The sequence below is a fragment of the Theropithecus gelada genome, chromosome 6 (assembly GCF_003255815.1).
Source record: "Theropithecus gelada isolate Dixy chromosome 6, Tgel_1.0, whole genome shotgun sequence".
Classification (NCBI taxonomy): Eukaryota; Metazoa; Chordata; class Mammalia; order Primates; family Cercopithecidae; genus Theropithecus; species Theropithecus gelada.
The window spans coordinates 79,099,578-79,120,528 of NC_037673.1; the positions used below are offsets into that span (position 1 = coordinate 79,099,578).

At 35.2% G+C, this 20,951-nt stretch overlaps 1 protein-coding gene across 2 annotated transcripts in view; it reads right to left on the minus strand.

The window, feature by feature from the left end:
* The window catches only part of HAPLN1 (hyaluronan and proteoglycan link protein 1), an 84,624-nt gene that overhangs the window by 36,102 nt on the left and 27,571 nt on the right, over positions 1 to 20,951 (minus strand). The window contains exon 1 of one of the 2 annotated variants that reach the window (XM_025388982.1): positions 781 to 827. The exons of the other annotated variant lie outside the window; for it this stretch is intronic. Within the exon in view, the coding sequence (XP_025244767.1) occupies position 781 (1 nt within the window). The 5' untranslated portion in view covers positions 782 to 827. Of the gene's footprint in view, positions 1 to 780; positions 828 to 20,951 lie in introns of those variants that run through there. 2 annotated transcript variants of the gene reach the window in all.

The window sequence follows — 20,951 nt, forward strand, 5'->3', positions numbered from 1 at the left end:
TGATACGAACCTTATAACCTTTGCAGTATTTGGCCAGGCAAGAATTTCAGTGGAGCTTCTCTGTTTTAATGTGGAAGCCGACATGAAAATTAACAAGGACCTTCTTTTTCTCTCATGCACACAGCAGCCTTAACAATACTGGCTATTTTTAAAACTGAAATTGCACAGTACTGGCTTCTCACACTAATTTGTTTTTTCCAAGAAAGCCTGACTGCCTGGAATACTTATTAAAGAGCTCTGAGTCTGTTCCTGGAGGTCCTTGTAGGAGAGCCTCTACTCCAGAACCGAATTCACTTATTCACAGAAGTTCTCCAAGTCTCTTCTGAGACTGAAACACATCTCTGCATTTTCCCCTGTGAAGATTTGCACTACTGTGAAGCTGATGGCTTTAGTCTTTCACGTGTGCTTTAAATCCTTTCTTTTTCTTCATTATATCACAGAAAGAAGATGGTAGATAAGCGAACAAATTGCGAATTTTTTTTTTGCCCAGGAAACCAAGAATGTTACCTTCAAAATTCTACCTGATTTACTAATCTTATTTTCAGAAGTTCACTTTCTTTTTCCTCTAAGGACTTTTTTGAAATGCTTATTTTTTTGTTGTTGTTGTTGGTGGTGGTTTGTAGTCACTAACTTTTGTCCAAGAAATTACAGTTTAAGATGTTACCTATTTTCAGCCCAGGATTGTGCTTTGGGTGAACAAATATAAAGGTGGCCTTTTGTAATTTGGAATATAATTGAGATAACTGTAAACACAAATATGAAACAATAGACAAACAGTACTAGAGGTGTGATGTGCTCTCTGCTTGTTTACAGGAATCAGAGAAGGGGGCGCTGTGGAGGAGAGGGTATAAAGAAGGTGTATAATTTAACGATCAAACACAGGAGACATTCTAGATGAGGAGTCAAGATGAGCAAAAGTGGAGAGTTTGCTAAATTAATGTTCACATTAGTGTGGTCATGTATAGTGTAATTTATAGGAAGGTGCATATGATACACACACTAGGTTAGAGTTGTGCATCCTACCACTGCAGCCACCTTGAATTTCATTCATTTAAAAAAATATGACACATCTGTCTATATATCTCCTTTAATTCCATACCATAGTATTTAAAATTATACTACTAAGGGTCCATTCCAATGCGTTAAAGTACTGACCATCCAACAACCTAATTTAAAATTGCAAACATCTTGAGTGCTTGTGAGGGAGTACGGGGAATAAACAAGGATAAAAACACTTTTCCTGGAATGTCTACTGCTTGCCAGCACTATGGGTAGCATTTTGTCTGCAATGGCTCATGGATTCCTTAAAACAATAATGTGACACAAATATTTCCATTTCTTGGGATACAGACAGTAATCTTGCTGGAAGGTACACATCTAGTAAGTGGCAAAGTCCGTATTTGCCTTCAAGCAAATTTAATTTATTATTTCTTTTGTTGCCTTTTTAAATTCAAGCTTTTAAACTTACAACTACTATGATCTTAAAACTTTGACTTGTGCTATGTATGAACATACACATTTTTCCCAAGGCTTACATATTGAGAAGGCAGTCAGGTGGTATTTTTCTTAACATGATTTGCCCTGCCTCATTAATTATAACACTCTGGTACCGTGACAAAGTCTTGATAAAACCAAATCGAATAACGATTTGGAAGCAATATACCTTATCCAATGTGAAAGAGTAATAGTTTGATAGAAATGCAGACACACATACACAGAGATACACAGAAAGATAGATACATACCATCTTTGAAAAATTCAAGTACGTTGGACATGTGCAGTAGTTTGTGATTAGAGGTCTCTATCAGTGAATACTTTGGAGTACCCTGTGCTGGCATCAATACAATCCAGGGAGGTGAGAATGGAAATTATCTTTGCTACCCTGGCAAGCACAACAACCATCTCACCAGTAGACAGGAAACTAGAAAAGTATACTTTAGGGTTCCAGTCTTCAGGTGTCTGAGCCATCAGATATACAAAACAAGGTGCTCCACACCAGACTGAGGTCATTGAAGTCAAGGGCTGTGCCAGGGGTCTGTGTGCTGGTCCCAGTAGAAAAGGACAGCTCAGGCATAGTAGGTGGTCATGTGAGTGAATAAATCCGAGTCCTACTTATTTGCATTTTGTAATCATGCCTCCTCTCAATGTCTAGGTATATTAGGTAAAAATTTGCATGTTTTGATATGAGCTAAAATTTAGACAATCTGGGGGACTTTTACACAACCAGCTATTATCAGCTCCTGAATGAGTGCTCTCAGTTCACCTGTAATTCACATATTGAAGGTCTCCTTTCACAGCCTTACAAACCCTGATGCTCAAGCAGCCAGCTACAAGATGAATCCAAACTGAAATGTCTATGTTCATAGTCAAAGACAGATGATAGGAATGTAATTTTACAGTCCTGCTTTCTTGATAATCAAACAACGATTTGGAAGCAATATACCTTATCCAATGTGAAAGAGTAATAGTTTGATAGAAATGCAGACATACTAATATCAACAGTCTAATACCAAGATGGTCAACTGCTATTTCTTAAGTGTCTACTACATTATCATTATCATGATCATGTTAGGTAATGTGGAGATAAAAGCAAATGAAAGGCATGTGTGCTACTTCATGTGCCTTGAGAGCTAACATTACGTATTTCCTGAACTGCTATTTCTCAGAAAAACTCAGTTGAGGTAAGTATGTTGTTAGACACATTTTGCGGTTCTAGAAGTGGAGTCTTAGGGTGGTGAGGTACGCAGCATGTACAGCAAGGAGCTGGTAATCTGGGCAGTGTGACCCCAGAGACACATTCCCAACTACCATTATCATTGTCTCAGGTCCCCTGATGAGTGCTGTCGGCTCTCTCCTAGCCAGTCTTGCAAACCCTTTAATGCTTCTTGCAAGCTTGAATTTTCCTTGTCATATTGCATAGTTCTGTGAAAGTTCAAGCTACCAAGTCAGCTTAAAAGCTTTTCTGATGCCATGGACTGGATGTCCAGCCAAGACCTTTTCACTGTGGTGAGCTTTCAGTCTGGACATGGGCAGCCTGTTGTTCCCTTACCCTGGGCATGATCCTTTGGCAACCTGACAAGCTGGGAAAAATCATAGATCAGAAGGAAGAAAAGTGAGCTCTATTCCAGATCTCACAACCAGTACATCAGGTCTCAATTTCTTCACCTACAAAATAGAAATAATGACAACGTGTCCCTGGTTTAAAAGTATTCTTGAACAAGTATACAAATCACAAATACTAAGGTATTGTTATTAAGTTGGTGAGGACTGCCTCAAACTTGATTGATTGTTATGGATAAATGTAAGAAAAATAGCAAATCAAGGACATCTCCATCTCAGAGACAGATGAAATCCTCCCATAAATCTGCTATTTGGAATGAGTTCAGGAGTCACTTCCCAGCAGCAGCAGCAGCAGCACTTGGAAACTGCTAGAAAATGGAAATTCTTGGTCCCCTGATACACTGAATCAGAAACTCTGGGGGTGGGGCCAAGCCATCAGTATTTAGCAGTCTCCTTCCCCCTCAGTGATCCTGATGCCTGCTCAAATTTGAGACCCACTGGTCTAAGTTTTTAAGATTACTGGGCGTTCTTCTTCTGGGTGTGGGTTTGAGCTTCTGAGACTTCCCAATTCTTGGAAATAACGCCATGCTTATGTTCATTTTTCCTCTCTCTACTTTTCCTCATTTTTCTTTTTATCTACAGTGCGTGTGTGTGTGTGTGTGTGTGTGTGTGTGTGTGTTTGTGTGTTGTAATTAAAAAAGTTACTTTAAAACACTGGAAAGGAATGCATATAACATATTAGTCATTTTCTAAAAATAATAGGCAGATGGCTGAGTATTTTCCTTTTATTTTACAAACTATATTGTTGCTACATTTGTAAGAATTAAGGCAAAAAATGTATAATCAGAACGATTCTCATCCACAAATGGTTAACAATTTAAACAATATATTTGTCATTATAAACTATTATTTGCCATGGTTTATTTCCTGTAAGGTTAGGATAATTGTCATTTTACTGATGGTCTCGCAAATATCTAACACTGGCTGTGGACTTTGGATGATTTCAGCAGGACTGGCAGTGCAGGTCCCTCAAAGCATCACTCTGGGCCCACTGCTCTTCTCTGAAGCCAATACACTGCTCTTATGGGCTCAATTATCAAAGGGTAGAAAGTGGGTGGAAATGGAGTAGAAAAGAGGAAGAAGATAGAGGAGATTTTAAGAGAGGACAATTAAGAGGAAGAAAAGGTCACTCAAAAATAAAAGGAAGGGCAATAAAAAAGTAGCAAATGTATAATAAATGGTGAATATTTGGCACACTGCCTCTAAGTTTGAAGAAATGAAATGTCACAACAAAATGAATACTGAACTACAATTCTCAGATCCAAGAACTTCTTAACATGGCTTCTCTATGAACAATATTTGTTATGGAGTTTAATGTCAAGTTTTTCTTGCGAAGATTTGGCAGGGTATGGAGAAAAAGATTCAGTGGCAGAAACAGAAATGAGCAAGTCAACCATAGACTTCCCAGTTTTTTATGGGGGCAATATATACCACCATATTTGAGTAATATAAGGACATATATTTCAGTTTAATATTTATTAGGCTTGCCAATGCCTGAAGTTACTGCTAAAGGAATCTCCAAGTATACCTTCGCCACTTGCATAGAAACTGCTTAGATTTAGAGCAAATCATTTAAAATGACTGCTTTTTGGAGTATCACTTAGCTGTGGATGTTTCCACAATTTACTTGTGGTTTCTTTTCTAATTAAAGATCTCAGAAATCTCACTTAATCATGAATTTGTACCATGCGTATAAAACATGGGAGGCTGAACCTAGGATCCTCATGACTCGGAAACCTGCATTCTTAAATGTACAAATAATTTATATTCCATTTTCTCCTCCATGTTTTGAAATCAGCCTATTTCTATCCTGTTTTTCCCCCAAATTTTTAATTCTCTTTCTAAGCTTTTTCTGTTTTACTTTCTTGCTTTTATTTATCCATTCATCACCTCCAACTCTTTCTCACCCACTCTTACATAATTTATTCTTTTCTCTTTTCCCTATATTTCATATTTATTACATTATTTGATATTTGATGTGGTCATAGGATTATTTATCATCGAACCAGGCACAGAGTAAGTAGGATAACTACTTACAACTATACTAGGAAAACAGTAACATGTAAATTGGAGCTATCCTGGGGAGTTGGGGAAATACGGCAATAGGTACAACGGAGGAAAGGTAGAATTTAGTTTCATTTCTTCATCTACCCCTTTTTAGCTGTGTGACCCTTGAATAAGTGATTCAACTGCTTTAAGGTCAAGTATTTTTTATCTGTCAATTAAAAGAGTTGACGCCAAATGTTCAAGCTCCATGTTAGCTGTTACGATTATGATTTAATTTTTTCTTACTGGAGATATCAGATTGTATATTCTACTTATGTTGCATTTTAGGACTGTCCTCATTAGCAAATAAATTCATGGATTTTTAAAGGGATAATATCAATAATGCTTGTTTAAGTAGCAATTCAATTTACTTCCTGTTTTTGGCTGTTGCTCTTTGCTAGCTCTCTCTCAGAGAATATTGACAGAGTTTGAGACAAACTCAGCACCTTTTCACCTAATCGAAGTGCATTTGCTCAGGCTGCTCACTGGCCCCTTAGAACCTGCTTTAGATAATCCTTGAGATGGGGGTTACACTTCTCCAAAACCAGCTTTTTAAGTGGATTCTGCAGTTGTTTTGTTTATTTATTGATTTTCTAAAACAAATATAAAAGTCCTATCTGAGCAAAAGCACACGTCGTATTTTGTGTTTATAATGTTCATGTCCACAGCCTTTAAGCAAATATTTAGGATATATGGGGAAAGTAGTACACAGATATATTAATAAATGTAGGGATCACGTATTTCTTGTCTCTGAGTAACTAAAAGTCTAGAATACCTATAGATAATATTTAGCATGTTTCTGTAGGTATTCTCACTATCTACTAAAAAATTTTTCAGTTACATGAGATTTCATATAGGTTTTTATGGGCGTGTGTTCCATAATTAATAGCCTGTTTCTGGACTAGATAGTAGAGGAAGTCAATAAATAAATATTAAGCAATACATTTTGATGATGATGGTGACATTAAAAGGAAATAAACCTCTTATCTTCCCCTGTGTTTATCTCTGAAAAACTGATCCTATTTTTTATGCCCTAAAATCATAATTTTCCCAAAGAACACTAAAAACTAGACAACCAATATGAATATTACATTGTGATGCTATTAAAAATGCATCCTCCATAGGCTGCAGTAGAAAACATCTATGTTCTATCATTGTACATAAAGATCATCAAAAATAAAACTACCTCATGAACAATTCTTAAAAGACAATTAAATCTGTCAGAATATAAATAAGTAATGTTGCCACTTCTCATGCTAACTCATAATTTCTTTGTGGTTTAATATGCTAAATGCTACCATGGTATATTTGCTTTATAATAAATACTCTTTAATGGATATGCTTGTTAGACATACTCATATAGGAAAGATATCATTTTATAGATTCACTCATTCTTGATTCTATGATCAAAAATCTGATCAATAACAAAGCATTGTATTAAATAACATAAAGTTCGACCTTGAAAATATTTTTCTTAATGTGTAAAATCAAACGACTCATTATTATGGTCAGTAATAGTAAATGAATTTTGAACATTGACAAAGAATTTGGCACTAAATTAAGGACTTTACAAAGGTATACATGACTTATTCCCTAGTGAATTTGAATTTAAATAGAATGAACCTAAACAGAGGCATTTTAAATTGATCAGAAGGCCCCTTGTAACCAATTATGTATAATTTTGTCTGGAACACTCTAAAGGAATGTTCGGGGAATTGTCAACAGCTTAGATTGCTATCTCATTGTTTCTTATCAAGCACAAATAAAAAAAGGACAAAAACAAATAAAACAACTTTCATTTAAAATTATTCTTTTACATCATTTTATTTTAATTAATTAATTAATTAATTGAGACAAGGTCTGTCTCTGTCACCAAGACTGGAGTGCAATGGTGTGATCACAGCTCACTGCAACCTTGACCTCCTGGGCTCAAGTGATTCTTTCACCTCAGCTCTCCATATAGCTGGGACCACAGTCACGTGCCACTGCACCAGGATGATTTTTGACTTTTTGTAGAGAGGAGGTCTCCTTATTTGCCCACGCTATACATCATTTGAAATATATAGAATAACTCTCCTCTTCATATTATAATGTACAAATAAAATTGAGAATTTTTAGGAAATTTAGAATTGGCCAGGCGCAGTGGAGGAAATTTAGAATTTAGAATTTTTAGGACGGCTTTTAAATGTAGGTTATATAAAAATGAGTTTAGACTCTTGTGCTCTTATGCACACAACTAAATGAATACAAACCTCTTAGTTACAGGTTTTATAATTTGAAACAAGAGTTTTTAAAATAAGATTTCTAGCACTAGGGTTTATACAGGTAGAAAATTGATCATTACATCAGTTTCAACTAAATGCATTTGAAAGTGTTTCTAATTGAGACAACAAAACAATATTTTAAGACTCAATTTCATTACAATTTTTAATCTCTTTAAAAGTTCAAAATTTCAACAGCTGTCAGTTAAACATTATATTAACATTGGATCTCAAAATACAACTGCAAAACATCTACATAACAGCTTTGGTGCCATCACAAATGTGGCAGTAACAATTTCTCTACATATTGCAAAAACACTAAGCTCACCACTGCATCCCATGTGTCATTCTAAAGTAGTTGATAAACAACAAGAATCAGGCAACTCACAGATATTTTAAATGATGACCAGACTCTGAGAAGGCATAGAAAGATTTTAAAATATGGGTCAATTCTGATTTTTGACTACATACAATGAAAAGTTTTATGATCATTGATTTACTGTGGTACCTAGTTATACTAATTCATAATAAAAATAAAAATAATATATTAATAGTTTTTAGCAGCAGAAACGTCTGTTCTCTCCAATGTACTTCATGCAGTCAGTCCTCATCTCTGTTGGCTGCCTCTTTTCATGTATCTTCCAAAATCCTTAAGAAAGTTTACTATTTGTCCCCATCCTACGTCAAAACATGACCTCATCAGAATTCAGTTCATTGGTTTATAAGTAACAAAGTGTGTTCTAGCCAAAAGGGCTGTGTCTACACAGCTCAAAAAAGGGAAAATACAATATCTTCCAATTAATTTAGCAAATATTGACAACTAAGCTCATTAAATTGAGTTTCCAAATTGGCTTTGTGATGCAGGATATAGCTCAATAATTCATCCTAATAGGTTTTTAAATTATAGTGATCTTTGAAGGTGTTTTTTAAGCTTTTAAAACTAAGTAATTCTCATTTACAGCTTCTTTGGCTGAGGAATTTGTTCATCCTGAAAACACATGAAATCATTTAACCAAATTTCTTCATAGGCATGGAATCTTAGCTAGAAACTACTACTCAAGACTTCAAAAATATCTACATAATTTGTAGCTTTCTTTTACGAAGAACAATGGCATTTAAAACTTTCACGTAAGTATAAAAGCTTGCCATTGACTCAGAACTAAATAACCATAGATGAGCAAAATACGTAACAATATGGGCACTATTGTCCTAAGAATGAGGGAAGCTGGGTATAAAAAGTCTCAGGTTTTACATTATTCTAAATACTACAAAATTATCAGCTCCACACCTCTCTCACAGATCCTCCCTTTCAACCTGGCCTCCAAATTCCCATCATTACAGTTACCAATACAAAGTTCCCCAAGGTTGTTTCCATTTCAAACGTGCTCATGGTTTTGTGAAGTATTATAGCAGTGAGGGCAGTGTAGAGGTGGCAGGGTTCCTGGGTGAGTACTAACAAAGTTAAGAGGAAATGAGCAGCTACAAAGAACTAAGCTTCTCTCTTCCATAATTTTCATAGAAAGCCATGGTAGTGCCATGAGCAATTACATAAAAGACTCAAATTCTCATCAGTGTCGGACAAATGACAGTTGAGGATAATGTGCCTGCAGTTGAGGATAATGTGACCTTTGAATAATCTCTTATACCTCATTAACTTTAGCAGATACACAGATACATTTAGATCTGGATGATGAAGTGTAATCCTAAAAATACAGAACCTGGAAAGCAAGGGAAGTGGTGACATTATGCACTTCAGAAAGGAACTGCTATTTTAAAATTGTAGAAAAACCTCACATACACAGCTGCCAGTCATCACCCTCAGAGGTTAGTAATAACTGCACACCTCAAAATAAGTCTTAGTGAGCACAGTACTGCAAATACTGAGAGAATACTGACCATATAAATGTCATGGGAAATATAACGTAGATCTGAGATGGACTTCTAAAAGTGTGCATTCTCAGCAGGCAATTGTTTAAAAAACAGGCCCCCTACTGCCGAGAAGCAAACAGAAAAGAACAGGAACAAAACAAAGAGGGAGAATCAGAGTGCGGGGAGGAGGAGGGGGCAGAAGGAGGAGGAAGAGAGCAACTGAAAAGAGGCCAAGGAGTAGTGTTTTTTAGTGGTAATGAACATCTACGAAGAGACCAGCAGCACGTCCCTTGAGAATGGGAGCAATGACTTGAAGGATAGGCATTACAATAGGGAAAAAAACCACCAGATATGCAAGTAAACAATCTGAGCATATCCAAAGAGAGAAATTCTAGCCTTATATATCTCAGGGGTGCCTAAATTATGTGCTGTGCCATATGAAGCTGTCATTCAAACAATTATCCATTGAGAATCCATCTTATACCTGGCAAGTAGAAATAAGGCTCAGCTTCAGATCCCAAAGCAGTTACCCTCAAGAGAGGTTGGGAAGCAATATAAAAGAACAGGGTGGCAAGTACATAGAGGCATAGTCAGGATACTATTGGGAAAAGAGGAGGGGCTCTCCAGCATGCAGTCGGAATGGTGTCCACTAAAACTGTGCAGAGTGGGAGACTCAGCAGGCACCGAATCCAGCCTGGCTGGCGGGATATATAAACTGTTTCAGAAAGGTGATCGTTCAACTGTACTGAAAGACAAAGAGGAGATAGAGAAGAGGGGAAGGGTTTGCTGCTTAATCAAATGAACTGTGAGGGAGCTTGGCCTGCTTGTGTGACTGCACGGAGCTCGTGTAATTGGAGAGTGGGGTGATTATAGTAGAGTGGCTGGAGGTGAGATTGGACAGGGAGTCAGGGGCAAGACAAAAAAGCCTTGAACATAAAATTAATGAGAACTTTCCCTAGTGCAATCAGGCCTTCTAACCAGTGCAACACCACTGCAGGTTACTTACCTTACCTTTACATACCTCATAAGAAGATATAACTGTGTACAAAGTACACAGTACAAAGAGGGATCTTCTCAATCTGCCATGCATACTCTGTTTACTAGGGAAGATGCATGTGGAACACACTTTTAAAAGACTTTCCATTTTTTATAGAAATAAAATGTAAAGATTTCAAAATACAATGGGTTAGCCTTTAGCTACTAGATTCTCACTTATTCTTTAGTAAAGGTATACTAACATAGCTATTGTTATAAATTCAATGATCAGTGTAATCATTTATACATCTAATACCCATTTTCATAATGGGTTATATCAAAAGATTGTCAAGCCACATACTTTAAAATGGTACTGGAAAAATGGTATGGGATTTGATAGCAGAAGCCAGCTCATTGTCAGCATGTGTAACTACTAGAATGCAAGCTCCAAGAAGGTAGAAACTATGTTTATCGCTATGTCCTCTGACACACAGTAGAAACTCAGGGATGCTATGTATGCATCTATGACTTTGCACTGCACACTGCAGGACAGATGGAAGCCCCCAGAATTATACAGTATACAACCTGCGCAACCATATGCTGCAGACTTCTAGATATTGTTCAGTACACAACCTGTACAACCATATGCGGAAGACTTCTAGATATTAGACATCACACACACACACACACACACACACACAACTTATTGACTAAATCATCACATTTCATACAAATTTAAAAAAATCATTTGATTCTCAAACTATTAATGAAGCATCTAAAACAGTTTGACCCCACGCTAATGTTACAAAAGTGTAAACTTCCTGAGGACAAGGACCACATTTTATTAGTCTTTATACTCCTGGATTTATTAGTCTTAATCTTGAGTTTTCAGTGAGTGTTCAATGAATGAATAAGGAGACTGGCATTTCTGTAGTTCTAAACATAGCTGTATATGAGCGTGAACTAGAGGTAACTGGAATTATCTGAAGTATTTACTAAGGGAATTCAGTTACTCCATTATTGGAGTTGATTGGTGTGACCTTTTCTCTCTTGTCGGTGCCTCGATCTGAACTTGTCAAGGGCAAATCTTCCAAATATGTGCTGCTTATTTGAAGAGAATAATGTACTCTGATAGAAAAGGGCCATTTTTGGCCAAGAACATATGACTATCTATACTTTCTTGCAATTATTTCCACACAAGTTCTTGAAGTCCATTTGTAGGAGAACATAAAGCATATGGGTTTTTGATTTTCACCATCATTTCCTACTCCATTTCTCTACCCTGGCACACTGGAGATTATTTGAAATTGTACTATCACCAATGACAGAGCCAAAACAACAATTAGAGATATAAAATGTAGCAAATAGAAAAAAAAAAAAACAAAGGAAAGGTCAAGACTTGAGGCCAAATTACCAATCTCATTTCCTCCTACGTGCTAATTTAAAATTTGCTTAAGGATTGTCCCCTTTGATCCACTCCTGGCATAATTAGCCTACCTGTCTTAAAAAGAGAAAATTATGACAGGTAAAACAATGAACAGCTGTTGCTAGAGGTGAAAAGGTAGAAGAGGGAACAAGACCAGCCTGTCAAATAGAATCAGTTCTAGTGAGGCTTTCTGAATTCTGCTTGTCCTTTCTTGCCAGGCTTATGGAAACTTCCTTTGTCTTGGCTGAGAGACAAAAATAGTGAAATCTACATATGTTCATTCTTATCTTAGTTGGCAATAGGAATAGCAACAATAAAGTAAGAAGGATCAATGTTGCTAGTTTTCAGATAGTATGTTCTAGTGATGAACTAATTCAGAGACAACCATGCCACCTCTTCATTCTGTTAATGCTGACTAAAAATGTTACACATCAAATTCAATGCACACACACACACATGCCTCATCCCCTTCACCGTCCAGCCCCCAGCACCTGCCGTCCACCTGCCATTTTGGAGACAGCAAGTGAATTTAGGGAAGTTCTCTAAATCCGCACTGCTGGGCCAATGGGTGGGAGTAGACAGTACAGCAGGTGGGGTGCAAAGTGACAGAAAACAAAAGAAGATCACGTAAATTTCAGGGAGTTCAAGAGCAGGATGAGGTTTATTTCCTCCACATCTGGAAGGGTGTGTTGTTTTTTCATTCCTGAATTTCAAGGGAAGAATTTTCATTCTATAAAAATGCCGTTGTTAAAAATAAACAACAATAACAGCAGTTAACAGGCGGAACTGACTGTTTGAAAGTGAAGGTGACACGTATTTTGGAATACAGAACAAGAGGAAATGCCCTCAAAAATTACAAATATGTAAAACAAAACTGGTGTAAGGAAGAGCAAGTGGTATTTATAAAGCAAACCCCTCCCCAAAACCCACAGGAAATAAGGAAAAGAAAATGATTCATTTAATTTCAGTGCTGGCGTAGTCAAAATCAATTTATAAAAACTGCAAAAAATGGCAAATCTTCTCTCAGTATGTAGTGAATGGCCTAAGGACACATCTGCCGTTCCTCTCATGGAGGAGAATAAAGTAGTCTTCAGTTAGGAACCTCTTGACCACAATTTGCATTTTCTAGTGATAGTTTAGGAAGGTCTTTTCAAAATAAGCCTGTCAGCAAGAGAATAAATTTCTGTTCAGGCGTATGCATAAACAATATAAATAGCTACTTGCTGGCATCATATTCAAAACATTCATTCGACAGTGTTTTAGGAGCAAGTACATAAAATGCAATCTGTGTCCCCAAATATTTCTCACTATTATAGCATCTAAACAAAGAATAACCACTTTAAATCTCAATCTCAGCGTTTGGTGTCACACTAAGTGATTAGATACTCAACTTTGCTAATTAGAATGCAACTTACTTGATGAGAGCAATGTCCACATTGTATTATTAATCCTTGTATCTCCAACACATATGCTGAAAAAATTTCTTCATAACTATTTTGCAAGTTATATCTGTTAATTGTAATGTTTTGACATATTCTATTCCTTCATTTATATATTGGGGGGAAAATGAGAGTATCAGAAAGATGGAATATACTTTTGATTTTTGCTCTTTGGTGTTAAAATATTTAAATACTGGAAATGCATTTATATAGAACATTCTGAGTTATTGTTCGTGTACTGAAACATCAAAAGGCTGTTTTTACTCTCTTGGTTTTCTTAAGATACAAGCATTGGATAGACAAGAATTTCTATGACACAAAATAGGCCAACTGGGATGAGGCAAATTTGCTTTCACATCTGCCCATTGCTTCCTTTGTCTCAATCTCTGTCTTTTCTCTTTTTAGAACACTCTGGTATCGAGGATTTTCTAGCTACTCATGCATATACACTTCCAGGATTTCTTGTCAGACCGAAGTGTTAGCTCCTTCCTGACCCTCTCCCATTGAAACCATCATTTTCTTTCCCTTTAGTCTTCTGATACTCTCTTGCTTCTCCACTAATGCCTTTGACTTAAAGGTTTATTTTCTGTAGTGTACATTTTAGTTATGGGGGAACTATTTTGTCCAAGGAGACATCCCAGTGATCACTGACACACCATCCACTTTGGCTACCTCTCATGAGGCACCAGGCTCCACATATCTCGATGTAGCAGCAGAGCTCCTGCCATTCTCTATTTAGTTCTCTTCACATGTTAAGCTTTTCAAAACCCACAATAGATCTGGCATGAGCTGACTGGCACAGTCCCCACTTTAAGAAGTCCTCATTCTCAATCGTAAAATGAAGTTGCTTCAAAACACTAGCGTAATTGCCAAATCAAATTCTTTCCAATAATTAAACGCACATGAAAAGCAAATGGATGTTGACCTCTTTTGTGGGCATTCACAATTTTGGAAAATTTCCTGTGCTAGTATTTGCCAAATGCAGCTTTTGATTCTTTTTTTTTTTTTTTTTTTTTTTTTTTTACTTAGGAGAATGGGTATTTGAGGAAAGCTTATTTAAATGGAAGACATTAATAGAGACTGAAGAGAGAAGACACAATAACTCTAGAAAACGATGCATTCAGGGCAACGGTAGACAGAAAAAGAACTCTTCTATCACCCTCTGCTATGTACAGTGAGAAAGAACTACTAAAAATTCCTCTAATAAAGCCATAAACAAAGAAAACTAAACTGAAGACCATGTCAATATTCATTTGCCAACAATGACCATTTGGTCCATATTTGATGAGGCTGAGCAGAACCATGGGAACTTAAATTCAAGGCTCGGTGTTGAGGCTTAAGTACAATTCTTAGTACATGCATTGTATTTGCATAGGCAAAATTCCATTTAGAATGAACTTGCCTGGAGGATTCACAAAGCCGACAATAGGCACATGGTCTACCTTATTTAAATTTACTCAGTTCATTGGCCAATCAATCCCAAATATTAAGCTCCTGTTTGTAGGAAATTTCCATTTTTCATGATAAAATTATTTTGACTATCCTTCCTGTTCGGAAGAGTGGGGCGAGGAGGGTTATGGATCAGTGGATTTAGCTAATACCAAAGTTGAATATGCTGAGCACCTAAATAATGACTGTCCTCTTTGTCAAATGGCTACATACACATAGCTCTTGTATGAATGAAAATCAAAGTTATGGGCATTTGCATAAGGAAGATTACTAATATTACTGGCTTGTCCTATGTTTCCCTGGAAATATAGGTAGCTACCTAAATGAACATTTTCATTAATAAAAGGCCTTATAACTGAACTACAATTTTTTTTCACTCCCCAGACAAGAAGAATACAAGGGAAAAAGGAGTCTCTGGAAGGGAATTAGAGTGCCCACAAAACCAACTTCAACAACGTTATTGTTTTACCTAAGGCAGGCTGCAGTGGAGTGATAACATCAAGGGCACATGCGGGGTGATTTTAGACTAGAAAGTGAAATCAAATGTGCAGAATAGGTTAAATAATGGCCAATTTTCTCAGAAAGAGAGAGTTTTTTTATTTACTACATATCCCCAGATATTTAAAATTTATTATACAGTTATTTTACTGTAGAAGGTTGTGTGTGTGTGTGCATGCACCTATAAAAGTAAACAAATCAGATAGTTTACACACATGACCCAAATTACTGGCTAATTCTAAGCCCAAATATATAAACTTAAATTTTTTTCATTGGATTTATATAGAATTTTTCCTTCTGAAAGGTCAGAGATAGGAAATTGTATATGAACAAACAAAATATCTAATTGCTATTCATTCTTTCTTAGCTTCAAAGCTAAAGAACTAATGTTATTTTACATTTATAGTATTATTAGTGCACTGCTTTCTTCAAAGAGCTATTTTCTAGAAGACCACCCAGAAGTTTCAACTAATTGAGGAGGCAATCTTCAGTTTACTTAAATAGGAAGGCTACGTGGGACACATTCCTGGCATCAGTACTCCTCTGTCATATCTATTTGTGCTGGATATAATGCAAACGGCAGTGTTAAATTCTGAAAATACCCTAGACTGTTTCCCCCCTTCAAACAACCAGAGCAAAAAATAGTTAATTTCAGATACCTTTTTCAGAAAGATTGTTTTATAATCTGGGCTTTGAAAATTCCAGGAAAAACGAGCCACCCAAGGCGATCATAAAAGCCAAAGTTACAGATGTGGAAACAGGTTTTTCAGTAGTGTGATGGATTTCTGAGACTGGGGAAAGTGTAAGATGTTTATTTGAAGTGGAGCATTTAAACCACAGAATTAGCTGTTTGGTCATGGGAGAAACATCTGTAAATGGGAACTAAAAGGTTTTATGAACGATTCTTTGAGAAATATGTTGGAATCTAGAATAAGTAAGATTCGGGGTAATTTATATGTGGAGATACGTTAATGCTGTTTTCACAGATTTCATTGTAACATGCTATGGTTTATTAAATGGGTTTTGTATATTTAAAAAGTCACATATTTTTCTTTTCAAATAAGGCCTTTCCATTTTTATCTGCTAATTTATGAATCCGCGCACCCCCTGATGTTCTCTTCGTTAGGGAAAAAAATATCTGACGTAATTTCAATATTGTTAAAGACATTGAAAACTATTTATATAACTATTGTATATTCAGGCATATCATTATGATCAATTACTAAATCTAGTCCTTTAATACTATCCTGAGTATTTTATTAAAATAAGTCATGTATTTTTATTAAGTTTTATATGCATGCATGTATTATTTTAGAGAAACTAGAAAAATGAAGAAAAGTAAAACTATGAAAATAAAACCACCCAGGACTTCTGTTTCTGATCCAGATGAAATAAGAGGCGCAGCATTTACCCTTCTTTCTTAAACAACTAAAAAGATAATGGACATAATACAGGGAAAAAAAAGACACTCAAGATATTAGACATCAGGCAAAGAACAGTAACTTCTGATTAATAGAAAACAAATGAGGTGAGTCATATAATTGTCCCAATTTATTGCCTAAAGAAAGTTTTCATACAGTACAGGAAGAAGGAACCTACCTAGAGCCTGTTCAAAAACTTGAGTTGAGGTGATGAGAGCCAAGAGTTCTGAAAATTGACGGTTCCTAGAGGTTGCAAGCCACAATAATAGAGATGAGAGGAAAGGAGAGAGTGATGCAGACTTAACTTGGGATATTTAGAGTTTTCTCCTAGAACATTCAGTTGAGGACTGACCAGTGCATATGTGTGAGAAATCTATCCAAGTCTAAGGAAAAAATGATCCTAAAGGATTAGTCTGCACCCAGCACTGGCAATAGCACCTGTTTCCAACAGGCAGTCTAAAAAGCCTCATAATTCTTGGAGAAGGTTTAAAATCTTAAGAAGAATCTTTACTCAATAGTGGAAGTAAAAGTAATACTAAACTTATGACAGCTCTAGGGCCACCTAACACAGTTTAAAAGAGTGACCTGAAAGAATCAAACTGTTTCTAAGTACATTAACCATATCTCTGAACAATGTATAGTAGTATTTGTAGGGATAGGAAGTATCCAACCTTAAACAAGTAAAATTTAAAACATACGGAATCCAACAGAAAGCTACTGGGCTTGCAAAGAAGCAGGGCATACCAATAATAATAATAATAATAGTAATATGAAGAAGAAGAAGAAAACTTAGTCAATGGACAGACCCAGAAATTATAAAAATGATAGTAGATACACACAATAGAAATAGATAAGAACATTAAAATGCTATTATATTCATATTTCAAATGTTCAATAAGCTAGAAGAATTATTGAATATGTTACATAGAGGCACGTAAAAGACATTTACAACTGGTCTATATAAAACATTTAGAGATGAAAATGACATTGTCTAAGATAAAAAAAAAATTGAATGGGATTAATAGCAGGTTAAACAATTCAGAATAAAAGAGTGAAGTTGAAGATGTTGTAATAATCAAAACTGTCCAAAATGAAGCAGAGAGAGGAAACATGGCTGAAAAGTAAAAAGGAAAAGAGCATCTCTAAACTGTGGGACAGCTTAAGTGGCCAAAATAATATGTAATTGGAGTCTCCAAAAGAGAGAAGGGGCAGAAAAAAATTTGAAGAAGTAATGACTGAAAAATTTTAAATTTGACAAAAACTATAAACTTACAGACCCAAGAAGCTCAGCAAATATTCTAGCACAAGAAACATGAAGAAAATTAAACCAAAACCCTCAATAATGAAATTGCTTAAAGCCAGTGGTAAAGAGAAAATCTGAAAGAAAGGAAGAAAAAGACCCATTACTCACAGAAGAATAAAGGTAAAGATGAAGGCTGGTTTCTTACCTGAGACAAAGCAAGCAAGAAGACTGTGGAATAAGATCTTTAAAGCACTGAAAGAAAACTGTCCACCTAGAATTCTTTATCCTGCAGAAATATCGCTCGCAAACAAAGGCAAATAAAGACTTTGTTAGACATACAAATCTAAAATAATTCATCAATAGCCTACATAGCAATAAATATTTAAGAAACTTCTTCATGCAGAAGAAAAATGATAACAGTTGGTAATCTGGATTTATGCAAAGAATGAAGAGCACTGACTACACTAACTATAAGTAAGCATATTTTTCTCATTATGTAAATGTTTTTCAAAGATAATTGACACGTTAAGGTAAAAATGGTATGAATGTATGGTGGGGTTTTATATTTAGAAGCAAAATGCATGACAATACTTGTACAAAGACCATGTCTAGGGGATATAGAAATATATCATTGTAAGATTCTTATATTGATACTTTATGTGAAGTATAGTTGTCCGCCTTATCTTCAAGGGATACGTTCTAAGACACCCTGTGGATGTTTGAAACTGTGGATAGTACCAAATCTTACATATAGTATGTTTTTTGCTCTACATACATACATATGATAAAATTTAATTTATAAATTAGGCACAGTAAGAAATTAACAATGATAAAATAGAGCAATTTTAACAATATACTGTAATAAAAGTTATATGAGTATGGCCTCTCTCTCTCAAAATATTTTGTTATACTATACTCACCTCTTTTCTGACTGTCATTGACTGCTGGTAACTGAAGCCAAAGAAAGTAAAATTGCAGATATGTGAGCAGGACTACTGTAGTAAAATATCACCTGAAAGTAGACTGTGAAAAGTTAAGGTATATACTATAAAACCTAAAGCAGCCAGTAACAATTTAAACAATGACTCATAGCTAATAAGCCAACAAAGGAGACAGAATGGAATTTTTGGAAAATATTCAAATTATTTCAAAAGAAGATAGAAAAAAATGAGGAAAGATAATGAAGAACAGAAGAGGCAAATAGAAAAATTAGCAAGATAGTGGATTCAGAGCCAAGCATATCAATATTTTAATTAAGTGTAAATCATCCAAAAACCTCCATTGAAAGGCAGAGATTGTCAGATTGGATTTAAAAGAACCACTATATATATTTTTAAGATACTCAACCTAAATAAAAAAGACAAGAATATATGACAAGTAAAAGGATGGGAAAATACATAATATGCTAACACTAACCAAAAGGGAGACAGAGACACTATATTAAAATCAGACAAAATAGATTTCAGAATAAGAAATATCAGCAGGGGAAAAGAGAGCAATTTCTTAATGATAAAGTGTCCAATCATCAGGAGAATATTACAACATGAAAAATGCATGCTTCTAATAACAGAGGTTCAAAATACCTGAAGCAAAATGAGATAGAATTATGAAAGATTAGAACTTCCCTTTATCAACAATTGATGAAATAAGTAGACAGAAAAATCAGAAAACATACAGAAGACTTGAATACTGTAAACCAACCTCACCTAATTGATATTTATAGAACATTCTACTCAACAAGAGCAAATACACATTGTTTTCAAATGTATACCAACCACTTACCAAGGTAAACTATATTCTGGGTCATAAGATGATTTTCAATAAATGCAAAAGTATTTACATGAGGCAAAATATATTCTCTAAGTATAGAATTAAGGTGGAAATCAATAACAAAAAGATATGTGGAATACTTCTATCTATTGGGAAACTAAAGCACAAAATTTTAAGTAACTCAAGGGTCAATGAAAAAATCTAAAGGGCTATTAAAATTATTTTAAACTGAATAAAAATTAAAACATAGCATATCAAAATCTCTGGGATGCAGTGAAGTAGTACTTCATTTAAAAAGTATCCCCTAAACACATATTAGAGAAGAAAAGTTTCAAATCAATGACTTCAGATTCGACATTAAGAAACTAGAAAAAGAAGAGGATATGAAACCCAATGTAAACAGAAGAAAATAATAATAATATCAGTGTAAAATAAGTGAAAACAAAAGATGGTTCTTTGAAAAGATCAATATAATTAATAAACCTCTATACAAGCTAATCTGATAAAATATAAAAGACATGAATTATCAATATAATGAATGAGGTAATATCTCTATCAATTCTATAGAAATAAACAATAAGAAAATGTTATGAAACTTAATTTTAATAAATTCAGTGAATTAAATGAAATAGTGAAATTCTTTGAAAGATAAAAATTGCCAACACTCACACAAGAAAAAAAATAGCCCAAATGCCCTATATCTATTTTTTAAAAATCAAATTTTTAGTTTAAAAATTCCCATGAATAACAACAAAAATGAACAAACAAATAACCAAAACCAATTTCAGGCCTGAGTGACTTCACCAGGGAATTTCGCCAAACATTTAAAGAAGAAATAATATCAACTTTACACAAACTCTTAGATTAAATTGAAGAGGAGGGAATATTTCCCAATTTATTCTATGAGGTTAGCATTATGTCAATACCAAAATCAGACAAAAACATTTCAAGAAAAGTAAATTATGGATCAATTACCCTCACAAACATAAAGGTAAAGAATTTTAACAAATTTTAGCAAATCTAATCCAAAAAGATATAAAATGGATTAATACAAAATAGAATTTATCCCAGAAATTTAAGGTTTTCTTTGCATTAGAAAATCAATGTAATTCATTATATATATATTTTTGAGACGGAGTCTCGCTCTTGTCACCCAGGCTGGAATGCAATGGCGTGATCTCGGCTCACTGCAACCTCCGCAGGTTCAAGCGATTCTCCTGCCTCAGCCTCCCGAGCAGCTGGGATTACAGGTGCCCACCACCATACCCGGCTAATTTTTGTATTTTTAGTAGAGATAGGGTTTCGCTATGTTGGCCAGGCTAGTCTCGAACTCCTGACCTCAGGAGGTCTACCTGCCTCAGCCTCCCAAAATGCTGGGATTACAGGTGTGAGCCACCACACCCAGCCGTAATTCATTACATTAAGAAATAGAAA